Source organism: Trichomonas vaginalis, chromosome III, assembly GCF_026262505.1.
Source record: "Trichomonas vaginalis G3 chromosome III, whole genome shotgun sequence".
Lineage (NCBI taxonomy): Eukaryota > Parabasalia > Trichomonadida > Trichomonadidae > Trichomonas > Trichomonas vaginalis.
This window is the reverse complement of record NC_067205.1, coordinates 17511989-17535007: the sequence shown is the minus strand read 5'-3', so window position 1 is coordinate 17535007 and position 23019 is coordinate 17511989. Positions and strand designations below refer to the sequence as shown.

General features: G+C 31.6%; 11 protein-coding genes, 1 non-coding gene and 2 pseudogenes across 14 annotated transcripts, besides 2 other annotated features; 5 read left to right on the top strand and 9 right to left on the bottom strand.

The window, feature by feature from the left end:
* Nucleotides 1–6358: part of a mobile genetic element that runs on past the window's edge.
* Nucleotides 24–2177, bottom strand: TVAGG3_0719500 (DNA/RNA polymerases family; the record flags this gene model as incomplete). The annotated part of the gene is made up of 1 exon (XM_051244059.1): nt 24–2177. The coding sequence occupies one exon, from the start codon at nt 2175–2177 to the stop codon at nt 24–26; it is 2154 nt and encodes a 717-aa protein (XP_051090646.1).
* On the bottom strand, nt 2205–2789 carry TVAGG3_0719490 (His-Me finger endonucleases family; the record flags this gene model as incomplete). Its single annotated transcript, XM_051244058.1, has 1 exon — nt 2205–2789. One exon carries the CDS (start codon nt 2787–2789, stop codon nt 2205–2207), a length of 585 nt encoding a protein of 194 aa, XP_051090645.1.
* Nucleotides 3013–3597, bottom strand: TVAGG3_0719480 (phage tail repeat-like family; the record flags this gene model as incomplete). The annotated part of the gene is made up of 1 exon (XM_051244057.1): nt 3013–3597. The coding sequence occupies one exon, from the start codon at nt 3595–3597 to the stop codon at nt 3013–3015; it is 585 nt and encodes a 194-aa protein (XP_051090644.1).
* A 540-nt stretch (nt 6359–6898) lies between the features above and the next one.
* TVAGG3_0719460 lies at nt 6899–7746 on the top strand (annotated as a pseudogene). The gene has a single exon. A coding segment is annotated over exon 1 (848 nt).
* A 2-nt stretch (nt 7747–7748) lies between these two features.
* TVAGG3_0719450 (serine threonine-protein phosphatase family) lies at nt 7749–7991 on the bottom strand (the record flags this gene model as incomplete). Its single annotated transcript, XM_001328286.1, has 1 exon — nt 7749–7991. The coding sequence occupies one exon, from the start codon at nt 7989–7991 to the stop codon at nt 7749–7751; it is 243 nt and encodes an 80-aa protein (XP_001328321.1).
* An 18-nt stretch (nt 7992–8009) lies between these two features.
* TVAGG3_0719440 (uncharacterized protein) lies at nt 8010–8372 on the bottom strand (the record flags this gene model as incomplete). The annotated part of the gene is made up of 1 exon (XM_001328287.1): nt 8010–8372. The coding sequence occupies one exon, from the start codon at nt 8370–8372 to the stop codon at nt 8010–8012; it is 363 nt and encodes a 120-aa protein (XP_001328322.1).
* Nucleotides 8373–8511: 139 nt separating this feature from the next.
* TVAGG3_0719430 lies at nt 8512–9329 on the bottom strand (annotated as a pseudogene). Its single transcript has one exon. A coding segment is annotated over exon 1 (818 nt).
* A 721-nt stretch (nt 9330–10050) lies between these two features.
* On the bottom strand, nt 10051–10467 carry TVAGG3_0719420 (saposin-related family; the record flags this gene model as incomplete). The annotated part of the gene is made up of 1 exon (XM_001328288.2): nt 10051–10467. The coding sequence occupies one exon, from the start codon at nt 10465–10467 to the stop codon at nt 10051–10053; it is 417 nt and encodes a 138-aa protein (XP_001328323.2).
* A 3149-nt stretch (nt 10468–13616) lies between these two features.
* TVAGG3_0719410 lies at nt 13617–13689 on the top strand. Its single transcript has one exon. It is a non-coding gene; the product is annotated as a tRNA-Met (tRNA).
* Nucleotides 13690–13837: 148 nt separating this feature from the next.
* On the bottom strand, nt 13838–14578 carry TVAGG3_0719400 (uncharacterized protein; the record flags this gene model as incomplete). Its single annotated transcript, XM_001328289.1, has 1 exon — nt 13838–14578. The coding sequence occupies one exon, from the start codon at nt 14576–14578 to the stop codon at nt 13838–13840; it is 741 nt and encodes a 246-aa protein (XP_001328324.1).
* A 684-nt stretch (nt 14579–15262) lies between these two features.
* On the top strand, nt 15263–15652 carry TVAGG3_0719390 (uncharacterized protein; the record flags this gene model as incomplete). The annotated part of the gene is made up of 1 exon (XM_001328290.1): nt 15263–15652. One exon carries the CDS (start codon nt 15263–15265, stop codon nt 15650–15652), a length of 390 nt encoding a protein of 129 aa, XP_001328325.1.
* Nucleotides 15653–15829: 177 nt separating this feature from the next.
* TVAGG3_0719380 (TPR-like family) lies at nt 15830–16882 on the top strand (the record flags this gene model as incomplete). Its single annotated transcript, XM_001328291.1, has 1 exon — nt 15830–16882. The coding sequence occupies one exon, from the start codon at nt 15830–15832 to the stop codon at nt 16880–16882; it is 1053 nt and encodes a 350-aa protein (XP_001328326.1).
* Nucleotides 16883–16971: 89 nt separating this feature from the next.
* Nucleotides 16972–17098: a mobile genetic element.
* A 98-nt stretch (nt 17099–17196) lies between these two features.
* TVAGG3_0719360 (ribonuclease inhibitor domain-containing protein) lies at nt 17197–18309 on the bottom strand (the record flags this gene model as incomplete). The annotated part of the gene is made up of 1 exon (XM_001328292.1): nt 17197–18309. The coding sequence occupies one exon, from the start codon at nt 18307–18309 to the stop codon at nt 17197–17199; it is 1113 nt and encodes a 370-aa protein (XP_001328327.1).
* Nucleotides 18310–19786: 1477 nt separating this feature from the next.
* Nucleotides 19787–21183, top strand: TVAGG3_0719350 (uncharacterized protein; the record flags this gene model as incomplete). The annotated part of the gene is made up of 1 exon (XM_001328293.1): nt 19802–20764. One exon carries the CDS (start codon nt 19802–19804, stop codon nt 20762–20764), a length of 963 nt encoding a protein of 320 aa, XP_001328328.1.
* Between the last annotated feature and the right edge of the window lie 1836 nt (nt 21184–23019).

Genomic DNA, 23019 nt, shown 5'->3' with positions numbered 1-23019 from the left:
TTTTAAAATGGTATGCAATGTTTTTACTTCATGCAATGTTTTATTTCTGTGCCGTCTTCAAGCACACCCCAGTACTTACGCTTGGAGAGGACATGAACTTCGGAAAATACCTTGTCTAGCTTAAAACAGCCCATCTTCTCACCGACTAAACCCATTTCAATGAGTTTGTTATACCCTTCTTCGTTCGTCATGAGTGCATCGATGTTCTCATAGTATACCTTCACTTTGGATTTAACCTCTGAGAAAAATTTGTTGTAGTTGTCAAGGACTGCTTTTGCGAACTGAGGATAAGACCAATGTTCGACAATAGGTTTTACTGTGGTTACTAAGCCATTTTGACCTTGAGTAAATTCGTATTTCAAAACAAAAGGAGAAAACCTTTCAACAAAGTTGTCGACCTTCTCATAGTGTTTACTCTTCATCTTTTGAGGTTTTTTAATGGAATATCCCCATGTCGAATTCATAAGCAATTTGATTGTCATTGCAAGTTTGGGGTTTGAAGCTTTCCTAATATCATATAGTTGTTGTATGACTTTTCCAACTGTATAGTTCTTTCCCGGGAACTCGCCATTTTCGTTTGGAATTCCAGTTGGAATATATTGGACGAACCTCATGTACGCAGCGTTAAGGTCGACATAGTATATTTTTTCGTATGAGTCGAACTTATCGCATCCAATCGGACCAGTTCGTGGAAATTCAAGCGAGTCTCTTATCTTCTGAGAAACTTCTCCTGTTATCTCATAAACATCGTCAAAGCAACCTGTTTCATATAAAATTTTCTGACCTAACTCAGATGCTCTCCAATACAATTTGACGTCGACTGGATTTCTCAATGGAAGTTTGTTTATAGCATCTTGAAGTTCTTGCAACCTCATTGGAAGTTCTTCTGGTTCAGGTTGGTATCCGAACAATCCAACTCCTTTTGGAGCTGTGTACTTCTTCTGTGCTAGAACTTTGTCTGGAACAACTTTTGGTCTTACCAACAATGAAAAGTTTGTTTCGTCTTTTGGTACAAAAGTTTCTGTCAGCTTGTCATCTGGAATCGGTTCCAACAAACCTTTCTCGAAAAGAATGTTAACAGCTCTGACAATGTTGCACTTGCCTTTTCCGAACAATGGGTTTGTAAGACTTTCGTTCAACATGAAGTGGTTGTGGACAAGTACAATCTTCAACCATGGTAATTTGAAGTCAATAACATAGTCGTCATGTGAAGAACCTTTCTCAGTCGGAATGTTGACTCGGATATTCACATTTGCCAACGGTGCAATCTTTGCCAATTGACCTCTGAGAATGTACCTTGTCTTCACACATGACTCAAGATACTTCATCTTCTCATCTGTAACAAGACCAGAGTTCCTGAGACATGTAAGAATACAAGGTTCATTGACAATTTTTTTAATTGAATTGTAAATTCCATACCTTGTCAGGTTAATGTCAGACTTGTTTATGAACGGGAAGTATCCAGCATATTGTCTGACTGCTTGAGGGTTGGGTTGATACCATTCGAACTTCACGCTTGCAATTCCTTCAATCGCATTTAAGATGTCTGAGTCGGAGTCAAACATTTGTTCTCTCTTTGTAGTCTTGAAAGCGTCAAGAAGCATTGCAGCTGTTGTGACATTGCCATGTGAGTAGTATATATGACCGTCCAAATCTGTTACGGTTAGTCTGAGATTGTATCCTTTCTTATTTCCGTCTTGTATGGCAGCAAGTACTCCCATGAAGCCTTCTTTGTTCTTTCCTTCTTCAAAGTTTACTGTAAAGGTTCGACCAGAAGTAATTTGACTTCGAACTTCGCGATACTTTTCATATGCATATCTTGTTCTTTCCATGGGAGCATGTTTGTCTTCACCTTTTCCTTTTTTCCTTCTCAAAGGATACAATTGTTCGTTATGTTTCCAGTAGAATCTGGCAAAGCCGTCGTGTCCTTCAACTTGAGGTTCAGTAACATCGAAAGGCATATCCATAAGACGCTCTTCTTCTAACCTCTCAAGTCTGTTTGGATAGTTGGCGCGCGCTGTTTCTAAGTCCATTTCATAGCGAAGATCAGATAGTTTGTCATAGACTTTTATGGGTCTTCCCCTCCTATATTTAAACTTCTTTGAAACTTTCCAGCCATATCTTTCTAACTCTGCTTTTATTCTAGCAGATTTTCTATCCATTCTATACGGAGGCATTTTTTATAAAAATAAAAAAATACTGTTTTAAAATGGTATGCCATATAGCTTCTTGAATTTGTTAAGAAGTATTTTAACGCATTTTCCATCTGTATCTCTAGCGTTTACATAAGCATAGTCCGCCTTAGTAAAATATACTTGTAATTTTCTATAGTTTACACCGGTATAAAAGTAGAAAGAGTCTTGTTCTTCGCTGTAGTAGTAAAACTCAAGCGTATGCTTGCCATAGTCTGTAATTTCAATTGCTTCATCTTCTAGTTCGTCGACAAATTCGAATACTATATCTCCAAATTTGCCTATGTTCTTACTGTTTTCAGAACGAGTAACCCAACGTAAGTTCTCAAGTCTATTGTCGTTTCTTATACGGTTTATATGGTCTACAAGAGGTAAATTGTTAGGATTCGGTATAAAATGAGTTGCAATGACAATATGTTTAAAATAGTTTTTTCCACTCATACTTATAATAGCATATCCGTCATTTCGCTCACATTCGCTTAAAACTCTTTTTGTCTCTTTTTTTCTGACTTCAAATGACTCACAACAGTGAATTTCATATTTCTCATCTAACAAACAAGTTTCCCAACGGTCTTCTCCAACAAACTCAGCGTACATTTCAAATAAAATAAAAAAATGTTTTTTTTTGAAAAAATGTTTTATTTTAAATGGTATGCCATTTCATATTTCTCATCTAATTTCTCATGAACTTTCTTCATCTAATCTCTCATGAACTTCATCGTCAATGTTTTGTAAAGACTTCTTCATCTATGTCTTCCCAACGGTCTTTTGCGACAGACTCAGCGTACATTTCTATAAAAATAAAAAAATGTTTTTTTCTTTACTTAACATAACCACCCGCTGCCAAAAGTCTTTGACGCCAACCCATACCAGCTAATGAAGGTTGACTTGGTTTAGTTTCAATACTAAACTTTGGTTTTGGTTTATCTTCAGTTTGTGGCTTCCCTTCTTCTATCTGTTTTTCGTCACTTTTCGGTTCATCTGACTTTACCTCACTTGCTGGTATGGTTGTGTCGTCAACATCTTCATAAATATCATATGCCATTTGTTTTTGTTTTCCTTTCAACTTTTTGTGTTTGTTGTAAAGTTTAGAATATTTCGACTCTAAGTCAATGAGATGTTCTATAATGAACTGTTGGTCAGTGAAGTAAACTTTTCCATCTGTTGTCTCGAAAATTCCTTCAGACTTCAATATTTTATTTGTGAGAGTCTGTTTCTTTTTTGAGATACTTGCCGTTCCATTTTTATGAAAAGTGACTTTGTAGTTAGAGTTTGTATTTCCAGACCTGGCACTTTCTATTATTGAATTTTTCTCTTCATCTGTAAGTTCTTTGACAGGTTTTGATAACGGTTCTGAACTTTTTGTTTGTGGTGTCAAATCTACCGTTTCAACTTCTTCGGTCATTTCATCTCAGTAAAAAATTTTACATTCCCCAAGTTTGAGGCGGTTGAGGTTGGTTGTTGTTTACCCACTGTTGTGCATGGTTATATCCTCTGTTAAAGAATCTTTCACCTTGGTCCATATAGTGCCCTGCTTGGTTATAGTAGTCATTTGCTTTGTTATAGTAGTTTCCTGCTTGTCTTCCTACATTGTCCATCCATCCTTGAACTTTTCCTCTTGTTTCAGGATTGGATAAGATTTGCTGCATCTCGTGCTACCTCCCAACCTTTCTGTACAGTTTGTATAATAGGTTGTGCTTTCTCTTTCAGTATACCTAATGTACTCAAAATCTTCCTTCCAATTCCAAATGCACCTCTAGCTATTGTTCCCACTGCGGGCAAAAATCTAGATGCGACTCCTGCTAATGCGCCAAATAAACCCATTTCTTATGGGTTAAAAATGACGAATTCAAACAAGGACCCGTATGTTTCTAAAGCGACAAAGAAAGCACTCATGGTAAAAATCTTTAGTTCAACACCAAATGCTTGGTTTATGGATATCTTGGAAAACATTCCGAGATAATAGAGAAGATGGACCACCATATTGGCTAATATTTGTTGGTCAAAACACAAGATACTGTGAAGCCATACCATTATGGTCCAAAAATATTTTAGATGTGAAACTGCTTTGACAATATTCGTTGACAAATACCATCCAACAAAACTGACATCTGACTGTGAAAGTTCTTTCAAATCAGACGATATTAAAAACTATCTGCGTTCAAAAAATGTAAACCAATATTTCATTGTCGACCAAAACCATTCTGCTCTTGGTGTCATTGACAGTTGTATAAAAATCTTAAGAGACTTAAATCAACCACAAGGTGGTGAAGCAAATGAAATGTCATATGACGACAAGTATAGACACTTCTCCATGGCAAAGATGAGACAAGTTTTAAATATTTACAATAGCCGTAAACAAAAAGGTTTGGGAAACCACTCCCCGAAGAAATGAAAAACAACCCCGACTTAGAGAAAGACTATATATTTAATAGTTTAGTCAAAAGAGACAAACAAGAAAGAATGCCAGGCTTCAAACTTCAGAAAGGTGACAAAGTAAAAATAGAAATACCTAAACGCGACCCATATGAAAATACTATTGACTATGACAACAATGGGAACTCGACAGGTACTCACGTTCGTGTTCGTAAAAATAGAAGAAAGTATACAAGAGAATATTATGAAGTTTTAGGCAAACATGGCAAAATGTACAGACTGCAAGCAGAAGATAAAACTACTATTGTCAGACCTCGTTTCAAACTTGTTAAGGTTCAAGGTGGTATACTTTCAAAGACAGTTCCTAACAAATATAAGACAACTCCTGACGAATATGCTAAAGAAGTTGAAAATGACGACTAAGCAATTCTATACCATGCGTAAACTGTCATGTAAGGTGGCATGTAGTCTTTACTTTGTCCCGTTGTTTGCGTATATCCTGAAACGAAATGTGTATGGTTTCCTTCTCCCTGAGTGTCACTCCAGTAACAATTTATAGCAAACTTAACGTCGTCTTTAACATCATATCCTTTACCTTTTGTCATTCCTGACCAATCCCAATATCTATGCTTATGCCAACCTGCTTGAGATGTACTTAAATCTATGTAGTGACTGTGTGCAGGTAAATTTTCACCTGAAATCGTTTTACTTCCACCTGTTTCCTTTGAAGAGTTTGCACAATACAAAAACCTGTCGACTATTTGTTCCCATGCACCAACACCAAACATTACTTGAGGACCTCTTGCTTCCATAGATGTATAAATAGAACCTACTGGGTTCATTAAATCAAACATATGAGATATTATAGGATTGTCTCTTTTGAACTTAAAATATAGTGCAACTATTTCAGGTTTCTTCTGGTTTGTGTTAGAATATTTTTTATAATATAATCTTATGTTTTCAGGGTAGGTAAAGTCTTGACTATAATATTTATTTCTGTCATCTTCATAATAGTATACTATTCTCGTTTTTTCTATTGCATTATATCTTTTATATCTATAAAAATCTAAATATAATGTTAGCTTTTGTTCATCTACATGTGGTGTTCTAACGTCATCTCCATAGTCATAATAATATGGTGCTGGAGCTGGGTCAGGCAATGTCATATCTGCCATTTCATAAACTCTTAAATATTTCTTTTGTTCGTCTCCATAGAAGTTTAAGTAGCAGTTGTTGTCTAATGGAACTTTAACTTGTGTACCATCGTTCTTTTTATAGCTTACATACATTTCATTGTTATTTTTCGGAATGAGTTTATACCGTGTACCATTTTCTAAGGACTGTACCAACTGCCATCTAAAATATTTATTTTCTTCATTGACAGAAAGGTCACCAACAATAGTCTCAATATTTTTTGTTCCCATCAAACTTTGGTATATTTCATTGACATATGTTTTATCTGCTTTATTTTCAAGGCTAACGTTTAAGTCTGTTATTTCAGAAGATGTATGTGTATGTCCAACGGCACTTTTCCTGTTTAAGGTTTCTTGTAAGTTTGTAATATTTGCAATGGTATGTGTATGTCCAATGTCACTTTTCCTGTTTAAGGTTTCTTGTAAGTTTGTAATATTTGCAATGGTATGTGTATGTCCAACATCACTTTTCCTGTTTAAAGTTAGTTGTAAGTTTGTAATATTTGCAATGGTATGTGTATGTCCAACGTCACTTTTCCTGTTTAAGGTTTCTTGTAAGTTTGTAATATTTGCAATGGTATGTGTATGAGTCTTTTTAGAATATTCTTTGTCAGCTCTTGTCACTTCACTTGACATTTTATTGTCAACATATGTTTTGTCCGCTAGTTCAGGATGAGTATGTTCTTTTGTTGCATATGTTGCATCTGCTCTGTCATGTTCTTCTTGAACTTTTTCAATGACATACTCTTTGTCAGCTTTGTTGTTAACATCTGCTTTTGTTGCATATGTTGCATCTGCTCTGTCATGTTCTTCTTGAACTTTTTCAATGACATACTCTTTGTCAGCTTTGTTGTTAACATCTGCTTTCAAAAGAAGTTCATCTATAGGTTTCTCGTTTAAAGTTCCTTTTGTTGGATTTACACAGACAGTATGGTTCTTACTGTCTTGAAACAGAAACTCATCTGTCATTGGGTTTATCGTCAGTTTTAAGTTTCCTTCTTTCAATGACTCAGATATCTTAGAATAGTTTGAAAAGTTTGTTGTGTTCTTATTTAGAGCTTGCAAAATGAGTTGTCGGTTGTGTTGTATTTCTCTCATAGACGCTGTTTCATTCGACATTTTTATTCTAGATAAAATATGCTTTCAATAGAAAAAGAAAATTCAAGAGTTGCTACAACTAAACCATTAGATGAACTTTTTACTAATGTCGGTCAAAAGTTTGAGACAGAGACCGTAAAACATGAAGGCTATCGTTTTGACTACCCGTTAAGATGGTTAAGAGACCCATCTGTCACAAAAGCTATTGGCTTTCGTAGAATGAAGTTCATTTCAGAAGCCATACATGGTTTCCCATTTACGGTCGCTTTTGAAATTCGATACTATAACAAAGAAAAACGTATGTATGAGAAATTTGAACAGGGAAAACTTTTACAAGTGAATTTGCTTGTAAACTTAGAAACAACTCTTCAAGCTTTTCAAGAAAAATAAACGATATCTATCTCGAATATGCAAACCAGTTTAACATTGACGAAGGAGAGTACCATCTCGATATTATATATGACAGGAAAAATGCAACTGTTAAAATCAATAGAATAGAAGACCTTGGAGAAGACGTTTATATTTCTACAAAATATAACAACTTGGCATGGTATAGATTTTTGAGGATGTTAAATCAGCCTGCAGAATATCCAGTACACCCGAACTTTTATGAAGTCGAAAACCCTAATGGAACATATGAAAATGTTTTCGACTCAGATGCTATTATCGTTCATGCTTCATTTTCTGGTGCACAAAACTCTTTTTTATGCTTGGCAAATGACTTTTACGAAAAACCTACAAAGCTATACGAACCACCGAGTGGAAGTATTTCAGACTTTCAAGTATGGTTTACAACAGATGGAAGAAAGAGAATAGTTCCATTATACCATGCGTTTTACTTAGAACTTAGTCTCATATACAACTACTATCGAACGGTAAAAATATAATTTTAATACGGTTGAGGTGTTGGATTTGGTTGCCAACTAGACTGTGGTGCAGGTTCAGGCTGTTGTATAACAGGAGCTTGTTCTTCTGGTTCAGGGTCTTTAGGTATAATACCAACGAACTGACCTACTCTTTTACCAATATTTTTGACTCCGTTCCAAATTCCTCTTCCTACGGTTTTTATTCCATTCCATATACCTCTTCCAACATTTCGAAAGAAGTTTCCTATTCTTCCAAAGAAACCCATTTTACTATATGTAAAAATCTAATGTCCACCTAGTCTCTTACGTTTCCTGTTGAGTTCCATAGCATTTTTTAACTGGAGCTCATACATTCTATTTCTCCTCTGGTAGAAAACATACTCTGGGTCAACTCCTGTGTTCGCGTCATCTGCATAGAGTTGTTTATATCCCACTTCAGGGTTTGTATAAAACTCTTTCCATCTCATATTTGCATACCATGGTGGTAAGCCTAACGCAGCGTCATTTGACATGGCAGTTTGCATTTGTACATCTGTTGGCACTTGACCATAGTTTGCCATTGCAGTTTGTATTCTAACTTCATTTGGAATATTCTCTGGGTTTGGTTGTCCAGGTTGCTGTGCATTCGCTAAGTTCTGTGCGTCCATTTAATATTAGATAAAAATATCTCTTACGAGTACATATGCTGAACATTTGCTGGTATTGGTTCATCTTCATATTCTCTATATCTTTCTGCCACGTCAAATAAGTAAATGACACAATGGAAAAAACCTAAAACAAGTAGTCCTATTTCAAACCACATTTAGTTACCAATAAAATTTCTTTGTTATGACACTTTTTCCGGTTTATAGGACCTCTCTCATATTCTATCTTATCGTATCTAAAATCATAGTCATGTATATCCTCTAACCATCTCATGACACTTTCCAAACCACTTTTATCGGATGTAAAGTAAAAGCATGGATGGTTATGTAAAACGTCTAAAGTTTCTAAAGAGTCTCTCAAAGTCCAGTCTACTTGGTATTGAAAATCGTATGTGTTATAGAACGGTGGGTCTACTATAAAGAAAACATTTTCCTTGTTTTTATATTTTTCATACAACTCTGTCCAACGACATCTCACAAACTCTATACCCTCAGTATATTTTCTATGTCCTCTTTGAAAACCTTTGTATAGTTAAGATATAAAACGTTTGACATAAGTGTTTCAATGTCATGAACTCTTATAGAACCACTATACAATAGTCTAGAAGATATACTATCCCAGTCAATATACTCTGCTTTTTTCAAAACCTCTCTGACAGTATTTTTCTTATCTAATGGTATACGTTCCATCTTACCTATAGGTATCTTTTCTTTCAACTCACTCAATATTTTGTTTGTGTCTGGTATATGTTTGAGACGGTTCATATAGTTGTCGAAGTCATTGCATATAATCTTTGAGTCAGGAAATACAGTATGGCACAAATGAGATATATAGAAACTTCCACCGAACAAATCTACAAATGTTAGACCATTCGGTAGTTTCTTAAGTTCTCTCAATAGAATATCTTTACATCTACTCTTATTTCCAAAGAAGGGTAACGGTGGTTTTGTAAAATTCATTTTATATACAATAAAAATGTTTTTTCCCTGAAAAGTGACAGAAAAGTGACAAAACATGAAAACTACTCGGTTAAGGTCTTGTCGGTTTTGTAAAATAACCATCCTATCTTGTTAAGACTTCCTGGACTGTTGTCAAAATGTCATGTTGTCTCATTTTTTCAGAGAAGTTCGTTTAACCGAGGGACCGAGGGACCGAGGGACCGAGGGACCTGGTGTTATACTAAACATCTTCAGGGGGCTAGAGGGGCGCAGCCCTGGAAGCCCCAATACCTTTTTTTTTTTTTTTTTTTTTTTTTTTTATTATGGATAGATGATACAGAATTGATTGTGATTTTTGATATGTTATTGTTGTTAATGATTTCAAGAAACCATGATTGAGATTGCCGCTTGCTTAGAGTACTGCCAATGATACTAACGTAATCAATTATTCTATATTTATAGTGATTTGATTTCCATGAAATTTTTGATTTTTCAATAAATTTCAATAACATGAAGGGAGAAGATCAAACATTGTTAGTCAAATATATATGTTATGCTTTCGTTTTTAAAATTTTTCAACTTTATATATTCGTAAGATTTTTATTGTTTACCTTGTTTCCTATGAAGCAAAATTATGTTATTTTAATGCTGTTTCGTATCTAAATAAATTTTTATCTTGTCTTTTCAAGTTAATAATTAAATATTGCCTGAATCCGTTTATTCTGAGAAAATATTTAAAAATTTAGATATCTTCATGCCATGCATATGACCATGATGGTCCAGGCTCAGTTTTGAATTCAGGTCCGTTGACCTCATAATGCTTTGGGTAGCGGCGGTGAGAATTATGTTCTGATGACTTACTAACACGTCCAGATCTACGATATCCTCTATATTGTTCGCAAGCGCTAATAGACAGGCATGCTGCCATGGGAGTTTGTCCGCTACGGAGGGAAGTTAAGAGCTTCCCAGCGTATTTATCAACAACCAAGTCACAAATATCATTTAAGGAATCGAGTGACTTGCACATTGTTTGAGCTTTTTGTTTGATTTGGGCTTCATCAAGGCCATGAGCAAGAGATTTAGTTAATTCTTCCGAAACTGTCTGGCAAATGTGACATACGCTGTAGCTGAAAGATAAGACACTGAATAAGAAGAACATAAAAATGATAATCGGTTTCAGCGGTTGGCAAATTCGTCATTTGTCAATTTTAATTGAATAAAATATTATCAAATTTCATATTCAATAATTTTGAAGAAAATTGGAGGAATCATGTTTCCTCTGATATTTTCAAAAATTGAATGAATCAATAGAAACTGCTATAAATCATTGCAAATTAATCGCTAATGAATAATTGGACATCAGTACATTATTGAGATTTAATCATCTAATGAATGTCAGAGTCCCATTTATATCAGGAAAAGATATCAATGCAAATTCATTCCCTTTTCATATCATGTTTATCAGAAATAAGGATCTCGTATGGAGAAAAATCTTCTCCAACTCTAAAATGCAGTATGGAGAAACTTATATTTTGGAATTTGGAGATCCCAGCCGTTATTTCTCTAAACGAGATCCTTATCAGAAATGTTTTAAAATTGACTTCCTATATATAAAGAAAATAATACTTGAATTCCTCTAAACCTTTCTTTTGGCTAAAATCTTTTGTCAGATTTTTTTTTGTAAGAACTTTCTTCAATTAATCCCTGTGATATTGTATATACGTTTGATACAGATCACTACTTTTTAGGAGATGGCAACTTAACTAACAAACTCAACGGATTTTCTGGTAGATCTGCATGTAAAATTCAGAAATTAGTTATTCCAGAAAGATTTAATGGATATCCAATTACAGAAATTGGGCCTGCAGCCCTACAAGATGCACCTGCTCTTACAACCCTGATTATATTAGCTCCTATTACCATAATAAAACAAAATGGTATTCGAAATTTAATCCTTAAAACACTAATACTTCCTGCAACGCTCACAAAAATTGATACAACAGGAATATATCATTTTAAAAACCTCGAAAAAGTTATATTTCCGTTTGGCACAAATCTGAGCTCAATTGGATGGGGGCTCCTTGGCATAGTTGTTTCTCAGGAAATCAAAATTTATTTTTGTGGAAATTTACTCATACAATCTGCGCAGAGTCCTTTTTCTGAAACAACTGCAAAAATTACTGTTTTTGTTCCTGAAAATGGTCCAAGTACTTTTCTTGGGAAAAACACTACGGTTTTACCTACATATGATTTAGGAATATGCTTTAATTCTTACTATTTTGAGCAAATTTGTAAAACTTTTAATCAAAAATCAATTTTTAGCTTATGTACCATCATGAAATACCTGTATGTTTTTATAGTAATGTAAAAATTTATTAATATTATCATATTTTAGATTTTCATGAAAATTAATCTTGGAAGTTTTTCTAAAATTAATTTTAAAAACTATTGTATTACATATTTAACGTTGATTTGCGACATTTATCTAGCAATCTATTTTTAATTTAAGTTCCAGAACTAAGAAGTGCCTCAATTGAGATCATCATTAGTAATATAAAATAAACATATCATCTTTCAGCTAATCGCATACAACTCGCTAAATTTTCTTTCATATATGAACTTGACATAATTATTTTGTTACATATTGCTTTTAATGTTGCACATTTATGCTAACATTGCATTGAAGATTAATGTTTAGTCAGCATGGATATTAAATACTATGAATTTTGAAATTTTATTTATTGAGTTATATCAATATCTCTATTGAAAATATGCTACCTACTATATACTTATTATTGATTAGACATTAAGCTTAATATCTTTAAATTAAATATAAAAAAATCAAAATTTTTCATTATCAAACGAGAAATTAATACTTTGTAATTAAATAGCTGCCATATATAACACTATAGATTATTCTAAATGTCTTTCTATATAAGCCTCCCAAGATCACTCATTAGTCTTTCAGTTTCAATAGTTTGTTCATTTTTCAGAGAGGCATCAAAAGTTTTTTTTCAAAAAAATGAATGACCTATCCCCGGTAAATTCAATTTCTAAATAACATTTATTTATCATAGAATCTTTCTGTTTCATGCTATAAAGAAGTTTGATCACGATTAATTTACTTCAGAAAACAATGATATAATTGAATACAAAACAATAAAAATTATTCTATACTAATATCAACTGATGATAATGAAGACCAAATGATCGGCAAAGTTAGACATTTTAAGTGGACAAAAGAAGAAGATCATCTACTAACTCAATTAGTTAAAACAATCCTTCCAACAAATTGGAAAACAATTGCTTGATATTTTCCAAATAGAAGTGCTAGGCAATGCAATGAAAGATGGAATTTCTACTTATCGCCATATATTAACAAAAATGAGTGGACTAAAGAAGAGGATGATTTACTGATAGAGAAATTTAAAATCTTTGGAAGAAAATGGGCCAGAATATCAGAATTTTTCAACGGGAGAACGCCAACAAGTATTAAGAATAGATATTTATTCTTACAAAGAAAAGGCATTGTTGATTTTGATTCCATATCAAAAGAAATTAAAAAACAGAAATATCATTACTTGGATATTGAAGATTTATTAGTTAAGAAAAATTAGTATTAGTTTGGAATAAAATAGATATTTTCTTTCATTGTTTGACAATCATCGAGTTTTCATATGAAACGATTATTTTTAATTCAAATTTGGACATTTATAATTGAAAGAATCGTTATATGCTATTTTCGTTTTAATTATATTAACACAGCCATTTTCATTATAAATAATTTTCAATGTTTTAGATTTTTGAGAACAATTCAAATCAATGGGTTTAAATTCAATTCTGATTTACACACTGATTCAATTTAAATTTTAAATACTTATAATTGCAGATCATGAATTAATCGACAAATCATTAAAATCTGTCACATCCATTGAAAAATTCAATTTCTTTCAAATTGATTAGATACCGTATACAATAATCGGAATTAACATAATTTTGGCTATCCATATATCACATCAATTGTTATGGTTTTTCTAAATGGGCGCAGTTCGGAATTTAACCTAATTTTGGAATGAGAAAATTGAATTTTAGATATGTCATAAATTTTTTGATTATAAATGGATATTTAGCAGAATTATATGGAACATAATATTCATATTGATACTTCCGCCTGATGAAAATATATTAAATCATATAGAAAATAAGGAAATCTCATTATGTCGGAAATTTCAGATTGAATATCAAAAACTCTATCTTTCAATTTAGATATTTTAATTATAAACTTAAATATTTTTCAATAAATGTATTGCTTTCGTAGCTCAGTAGGTAGAGCGTAGGTCTCATAATCCTAAGGTCGCGAGTTCGAGCCTCACCGAAAGCAATTTAATTTTTCTTTTTTTCTGAAAAAATTCAATTTAATTTTTTTCCGCACAAAATATCCTTTTTAATGAATTATTTATAATAAATATGGACAAAATTTATATTAGTAATAGTTTATTTTTAATATTAAGCTTTCGATAATACGATTTTCAAAAGTTTGAATTATTTTGATTACATCCATGGAAAACTTCATACTCCGTATCAAAGTACGAGAAAATATCATCATCTTCTTCGTTCTCTTTGATTTCTTTTATCTCCATACATTGCGCGAAATGTAAATCTTCTCTTTGAATAAGATCAAAATTTCGATCATAAAGGTATGCTTGCTGATCTTTAACAAAGAATCTGTGAACAACAATATTCTTTCTTTTATCTCTATTGTAAGTTATAGCTGCAAAAACTTTTCCATCATTGTAAAATGATATGTAACTAATTTTAAGCATTTCATGCTTTGCAATAAACTGAGCAATGCTGAACAAACTTTCATTTTTATCTCTGCATCTTTTGAAAGAATCGTGATATATGCTAAATATATCAACAATTTTTTCATCATTCGACAAATCATATTTTTTCATGTTAATGAATGTCATATTTTGAAGAATTGATTTTATATCATCTTTCCAATGATATTCTATGGCGATATTTAAAACAAATTTCCATCTATCTGCTTCTCTTGGAAGAGGATCAACAATATCAAATCGAGCCAGAAGCTGCATTAAATGGAATATGTTCATGTCTGGAACTTTTGGGAAATTAATTGTTCGGAAAATTTCAAAATTGTTTCCCGTTGTATATTGGTATTTACTCATTGTTCTTCCCAAGCTATCTCTATCTGATTTCGCGAGTCCTTTATATATTGTTTTCATCCATACTGCAATTTCATGGTTCATTGGATCACAGTTTTTCTGGTACTTTCAGAAAAATTGATTTTATTTTTAATTGAAAATTTGAAAGGGTGTGGTTGAAAAGCTATGAATTCATACATAAATATCTTTCTTTGCTTTGTTTGAAATAATTCAACAATAGAACGATTCCTAAGTTTTTTAGCAACCCAAAACATATCGTTTTTCTTTAAAAACTTTGTTGTTGAAGATATGAATTCACACAAAGATTTCTAAAAGTGACAATTTTTAAAAGCTTTTTCTTCTTCCATTTTTCATCCAGGATAACTATTTCTCATATATAAATTCAGCAAAAAATTGTCCTGTACTTATAAATTTTTACTAGCATATGGATGCAGAAGATATTTAGATCTTTTGCTAAATAATTAAAATAATTTTTTTTTATCACGAATTAATAATGAAATGCGATAATCTGATTTTACTCTATTTTGTGATCATAATAATATCTGAATTACTCTGAATCGAATTATGATATAAAATTAGAAATAAAATACCAAACAATCAAATTTACTGATATATAAGAAGTATATTTGAATTTATTTATTCATGAGGATGATTCTTATTCTAGTGAAGCACATATCGTCAAAAATCATGAATTTTGTCATAAATGATTAGTGGCGTGTGACACCGATAATATTAAATCCGATTTTTTAAACGGCCACTTTTTGGTCCATGGATCCAGGAAATATTGCAGATGTGATTAAATCTCTCATGGGAACTATAGGAAAACCAATTGGGTCAAATGAATACCCAAAGTATCCTATGGATTACCAGATTTCAAGCGAAATGAACTTTTTAAATGTTCATTATCCAGGAATTTCGCAAGAAAAGATGAGAGCATTTGAAATTGGTAACAAAGCAGATACCGCCCTAATCCAAGGTTGCATTAGTGATGCAAATGAAATGGCTTGGAAAGCGATTTCACTTGATGGAAATGCATGGGACGCATACAGAGTACTTATTTGCTCACTCGAAGCAGATATTAACTCAGATTATCTTACTCAGATCTTGGCTGCCAGAGAACTCATCCGTGTTGAACGTGAAATTTTCAAAGATATTTGAACCAAAGACAACAGAGATTTTTACAAGTACAGTTTCGGTAGACCATACATCAGATTACTTAGCAACCTTTCTTCATTCTCGTACAATGGAAAATACAATGATATTCACGTGAAATCTTACGAAGAAATTTTACGAATCAACAGATACGACAATACAGGTGTCAGGGCACCAGTTCTCATGGCATACTTGAATTGCGCAATCATCAACAAGTATCACCTTAAAGAGATCGGAATTTGGCCAGAAAGAAACGAAAACCACATCAAAGCATTGTTTAAGACACCATTACTTCCAGATCAAACCAAAGGATGCTGGGAAGAAGGTTACAAGAAAGAAACACCATATATTTGGTACCAAATCTTGTTCAAGTACATGAACAAAGATCCAACATGGGTTGATCTTGTTAAACGCGAAGACAAACAAAATCCAAAACTTTTGAAAGCTCTTTTAAACGAAGAAAAGCTTGAAGGAAATGTTCGTGATCCTATGAGCAAAGACCAAGCAGTTTTAGTTTCAAACACATTACTTTCACCAGTCATCATCCGTGTTCCAGGCTTTTTGGGAGATTTGTACAAAGTTGTTCGTAATCGACCAATCAACACTCGTGCTCCTAAGAACATTGCAGCATTACTTTACGGCATTGATGAATTAGATCCACAATGGAAATCAAAGTCAGAGAAATGTCTTAACGAAGCACGTGAATTGATGCGAAATCGTAAATTCAAACAAGCAATTTCGAAACTTTCAGAAGCAAAGACATATTACAACAGAAGCATTTATCCATCAATGCACATTGAAAAGTCAGGAATTCCATTCGCTATTCTCTCTAATCGTGCACAGTCTGCATTCCAAGTTGGTCGATACGATCTTGCACATCTTGATGCACGAATTGCACTTTCTCTTAATCCGAAGATTCCTCACATCTACAAGATTCTTCCATCAATTGCAGATAAATACCATTGTCCAAAATCTAAAGAGTATCTGTCAGAAATTGCATCACAGGCCACACAAGAACACACAGACGAAGAGTGGGAAGAACTTGCAAAGAAAGCAATCGGCCGACTTGGCATGAAAGCACTTATTGGAGAACGAGTTGGCTTTTCAACACAATTAATCGAAAGAGAAACAAAGCGTGTTTTAGAAGACATGTTTGAACCAATTTCATTCAAACCAAACGAATTCGAACTCCTTCCATGGCTGACCGAGACAGATATTGAACAAGGAGTTATTTAACTTATTTAACTTATAGAATAAATACTTTATATTAAATTTTCTAAATAATTCAATTCATTTGTGCCAGTTTGACATATTTTAAATTTCTTTAAGGGTGCACTTACGCCCCTATGACAGGGCCTTCAACTCGATTGTTTAAGGTTAAATTTCAATCATACTTCACGCCAATTGTCAAAAATTTGAATTAAAGTCAGATGGGCGTAAGTGCAGCCTTAACATCAGCACAATAAAATTTCAAATTCAGGATTGTGCATTTATCTGCACGATAAAAGTTATCCTCAATTATATTTATTTATTTTTTTATTCATTTTTTTTTATCTAGAAAGATGTCGCCAGAAAATCCCTTGTGTCTTATTATATAATTGTTTGATAACTTGAAATTTGTTACTTCCATGAACAACTCGACATGAAATAATAAGTGTAAGAGGAATCCCAGATTCATTAATCATTCGAAGATATTCAATAGTTGTGTTCTCTATTAAAAGAGGACATCGAATAGAATTGCACTCATGGAATGCAAATGCCGAAACACTTTCAACTGAGAGAGGAAAGTTAATGTATTTTAAGTTCTTGCAATCATTGAATGAATATGATTCAATATGTGAAACACTATCTGATGAAAGACTGATGTTGACAATGTTGTTGCTGTGATTGAATGAATATTGACAGATAGCATCACAATTGATAATTAGAACATCATCAATTGATTTGCTTAAATGATAAATAAGATCGAGTTTAGTATCATTTTGATAATAAAGAGTATTATCAATACATTTGTATTTATTATTATTTGATATGAAATTACTGATGTTTTTAAGAGATTCACATCCTGAAATAGAATTGATTGATATATTTGATAGAGAATTTGTTTCTGAAAACGCCATCGATTTAAGATTGTTGCAATTAATAAATGCATATTCTGAAATCTGTTCAACAGATGATGGAATAATAATATTCTCTAATGAAATACAATTCTCAAATGATCTTACTCCAATATATGATGCTCCTTCCATAATTGAAATTTTTGACAACTTTGTACATCCAGAAAAACATTTCTCTGGTACATTAGTTATATTGACTAAGTTTACCAAGTTATTGCAATTTTCAAATGCATTACTCTTGACAAATAAATACGGAGACCCGAAACTCATCGACATCAATTTTTTGCAATCTTTAAATGCCGAAAATCCTAATTTGGTTAAATTTCCCAAATGAGAATTAAATGAATATAACTCTGAGCAATTTCTAAAAGCATTATCTTCAATTATAAAGAGCTGTGAAAATAATTCAAAATTTATTTTGTTAAGTGCTGAATTTTCAAATGCACTTACATGAATAATTTCTACTGTTTTAGGAATTGTTATTTCATAAGAGTTGCTATTTATATATCCCCAAAATTCATATATTTCTGTTTGATCATAATTCATAACTAAACAATTTGTGTCAATAATAAGATTTGGTTCATTCATATATGAAACGGAAATATTTGTGATTTTTTAATTGAATTAGATGAAAATAATGTTTTGTTAGTGAATGACATCCTTAATTTTGGAATTGTATCAGATATAAAGAAAACTGCATCAACAATCATTAATGCATTAGGAAAAATAATAAGATCAAGATCGGTACAATCACTAAATATAAAAGAACCGATTTCTAATGAACTTTTAAATGTAACATTTATTAGATTTTTACATAATCGAAAAGCATTAGAATTGATCTTTATAATATTTTCTGGTATTATAATTGAAGTGAGTTTTGTGAAGGTAAAACAAAATTCTCCTATGGTCGTGAGAGATTCAGGAAATGTTATTGATTTTAAATCAGAAAAGGAAAATAGATGATCTCCTAAAGTTGTAACATATTCTGGTATTTCAAATGTTTCAGTTTTGTTGCAAATAAAATACAAAATACTTTTGTTTGCTGATAAAACAGTATTATTTACAAATATTAAATGTTTATTTCTATCATCAATCGAAAGATTTGTTAATTTGGAATTGGAAAATGCATATCCACTAACGTTAATTACTTTCTCTGGAATTCGAAAAGAAGAAATTAAAGTGTTAGTAAATAATCTATAAACTAGAGAAGTTAAATTCGACCCCTCTTCAAAAATTACAGTTTTTAGTTTAGAACAACTATCAAATGCACCTTCACCTATTATTTCTAAAGATGCCGGAATTATAATATTTGTAAGTTTATAAGCATAGTAAAAAGCATTCTCTTGTATTTCAAGAAGTCCTTCAGAAAAAATTACCTCAACAACACTAGAGCAACCAGAAAATGCACCATTGGAAATTTTTGTAAGTTTGCTGCAAGAAGATAGATTAATTATTGTAAGATTAATGCATTTATTAAAGCTATATTTTCCTATTACTGTTAAGTTAGGATTTTCTTCAAATGTAAAGTATTGTAACGAACTACTTTTTTCAAAGCAATGATCTTCAATAATTTCGCATTTAGATGATATTCTGAGATTTGGTGAGGAATCTGTAACTCTTCTAAGTGTTTTACCATCAGCCGAATAATAATCACTAGAAATATCTTTGTATTCAATGAATAAAACAATAATTATCATGATGAATTATCTATTGTTTCTTCTTACGATGACTTTTTTTGTAATGATAATGAGAATTAATGAAAGGATTCATAAAATGAAAAAAGTGACATAAATCTTATTCCATTATGTTATCTCCATTCCTTAACGTTGTTCAGCTTTTATATTGATAAAATGCATAAAAATATTTGAAGGAAAATTTAAAATTAGTCTTCTCGATCGGATTCAGAGTGCGTAATTTAGCATACTTACCGAATTAATTTCGCACAACTTTTTGTATTTTCATGTTTGTGTTTTTTTGCTCATTTTTTTGTCATAACCGTTGTGAAATAAAATTTTATATCACAATTTTTTTTTCTGAAATGTGGAGTCATACAGCTCCCATTCAGCAATTCACTAATACTTTTCCGAGGAAAAAGAAATACAGAGTAAGACCTAAAAAAGTCACATGGATAACAATACTTACGTCACATTATCAATCCGGTAACGTAACTCCAGCCAGAAAACTATCTCCTAGACTGGCACAAACGATGCCCGTTACACCAGAAAGAGTATTCAGACCATTTACAGGTACAAATATCTCTTTCAATCAAGAAGAAATGAGATTGTTAGAACCAACACCAGAATTTCAAGAAACAATGAGACTTTATAGATCTCCATCAATACTCCAGCAACTACAAAATAATATACTCGAACGCGAACAAGATAAAGTACAAATTAAACAAGAAAAGAAAGAAGAAAAGAAACCAATCAAACAAACAATTGAGAAATCAGATTCATTTATTTCAATCAATCTAGATGACGATTACTATTACAACACTGATGATACTCCAGAAGAAGTTGAACAACCTGTAATCGAACAAATCTTCGAACTAGGTGAAGATAATTCAGTTAAATACCTTAAAAACAGTGTTTGGAATCACTGTCATGAACGCGATAACCCATACAGCTCAATGAAACTAAGAAAATTAAATGGAAAAATTATTCCAACGACATTCGGTCCAGTTATTGATCTTGTACCTACACAAGGTCAAAGGAAAGTCAGAGATGCCATCGATGATAACTCAGTTGAAGGAGATTCTCTCAACGGTTTTTCGAAAGATCAAATTTTGACAGCTCAACAAAAAATAGAAGAAAAGAACATCCAACAAGAAATGGCAACAACATATTGCGGACATAAATTGAGAAGTTATATCGAAGGAAATGGCATTTCTGCACCAAAATTTTTAGATGATTTGGATTTCTCAAAAAGTGCAGCCAATCCAAAGATAAAAGTAAAGATCCCAAGAGTTCCCTCCAGAAATTCAAGGCAAGGATTGAATTAACGAAGAATTATTTTTTATTAATTTGTTTGTAAATGTTTTAATTTTATCCTAATTTTCAAATAATTATTAGAAATACATTATCTAACATAATGTATAGAATGACATATATTGCATTAAATATCAGTTTTAATTCTTATGATGCAATTTTGGTGGGATACTTGCTAATGCAAAACTAATTTTCATCTATATTAATGATCATAGATTGAAATGAATTACCTCATTGAATTTTTATTAGAAAATCATTCATTATTAATCCTCTATAAGGTATTCTTAATTCGATATTATCTTATTTGGGGAAAAATATTATTATTTTATCTAGCTTAAAATATGATTTTTACCTTAAGGATACCCTTACATTGCGTAGTTAGAAAGAGAATCTGATATTGTCATGATTGCTAAAGTTTTAGGCTCCAGAAATGAATATACATCAAACTGAAACAATTGATAAATTGAATGAACTTTTGAGAGGTTCTCAAATAAAAAAAATTATCTAATTTTTTACAATATTACTATTATTTTATCCACATATGTATATATAGTAATTTGAGAAAACTTTTAGGAAAAAATAAGTTTAATAAAAATCTGAATTTTACTTGTTGTGGGATTGTTATTAATTGACACTCCAGACGTATTACTATTAGTTATGCGTATGCAATTAAAGTATTTCTGATGGACAAAATGTGAGATTTATATCAGATAATTCATTTCTACTATTAAGTTATTCATTTATGAGTTTGCACTTATTCGCACTAAATAAATAACTATTAAAAATTGTTTTAATTAATTGACACCATATAATAGAGTGAATTTTGTTTGATCAAACAACAATAGATGATAGATATAAAGCCAAGAAACTTGCTATTAATATGCTCTACTTGCTATTTCAATGTAAGTATGATATTTTCTAAATGTTTCGTTCAGATAACTTAGATATATTAGTCAAAATTTGAAATTTTAATAGCACATATATTAAAAATAATTATTATTCATAAAAGATTAATGAAATAGTAAAAAAAAATCAATCAAATTATAAAAATACAACATTTAGAAGAATTCTTATTATCCTTCAAAAAGTCAGTATTTCTGCTGTAATTTTCTACAACATTGTAGTTATTGCACTTTGTCTATGGATTTGTATATATGTTATATATAAATTATATATCTAAACTGCCCATAAGTGCAATTTTTATATAAATTGTTTATTTCTTTAACAATTTCATATGAAATATGCTTTTTTAAGCGTATCAAAGCTGTGTTCTTAATGTGCATGGATATATCAAGAAAAATGTCGAAAAAAAATGTGAATTCACAAATTCACTGAATTTTCACCTTTTTTGAATTTTGCTACAGCACTAATATTAAATAATACTAAAATCTTCTGTCTTTGTAAAAGAATAAATTCTGACAAAAAGTGCTCGTTTAAATTTAATGATCATCTGTATGACTAAGTGGTAAAAAGTGTTTATGACCAAAAAAGGGTTACATGCTTAGTCTATTTTTCTGATAGGATACTCTAGATTTACATGATCTCCGTTTTTAGATTCTTCGACAGATTTTATGATAGAAAACCAAGATTAACAAATTTCCGGCATGTTAATGAAGAAATCTGCAGCTACCCTCAATATTATTTCAATAATCAGTATCGTTTCTCTTACAATTTATTTTTTTCTCAATAATTTAACAAGAAATAACAATACACACTTGGTTTTACGTATAAAAGCTAAGTGTCGAACTTAATCAACTTTACTTACTTAGCAAATGAATATTTTTGTGGTTGCGAGTTCTGAATGCTGAAGTTTTAGATTTCTCTATAAATGATATCATTGCACTTACAATGTTGTTCCAGCCTATCGCATAAATCATAGAAAATCCAAAAAAAAAAAATAATATAAAGAAAATTCATGTCATGAAGTTCAAAAAATACCGTGTAACATTAAAATTTGTTATGCATAATACATTTTAGCTATTATTGATTTTTTTTAATTTTCGAGAAATTGAATGGTGAGTCCGATAGAGAAATTTTTAAAAATCCTAGTCCCTCATAGAAGTAATTTCCCTCGTCTCCCATACTTCCAAATGGATGCATATGACATAAACTTTTATGCATTACACAAGTGGCCAATAATATCTATAGAGTAAAAAATTAGAAATTTAATTTTTTTATATGATAGTTATATTTCAGATTTGCGAGCGTAACTTTTTTCTCCATGGCATACTTGTTTTAAGAGCAAATGATCAAAATCGTCCTTCAATTA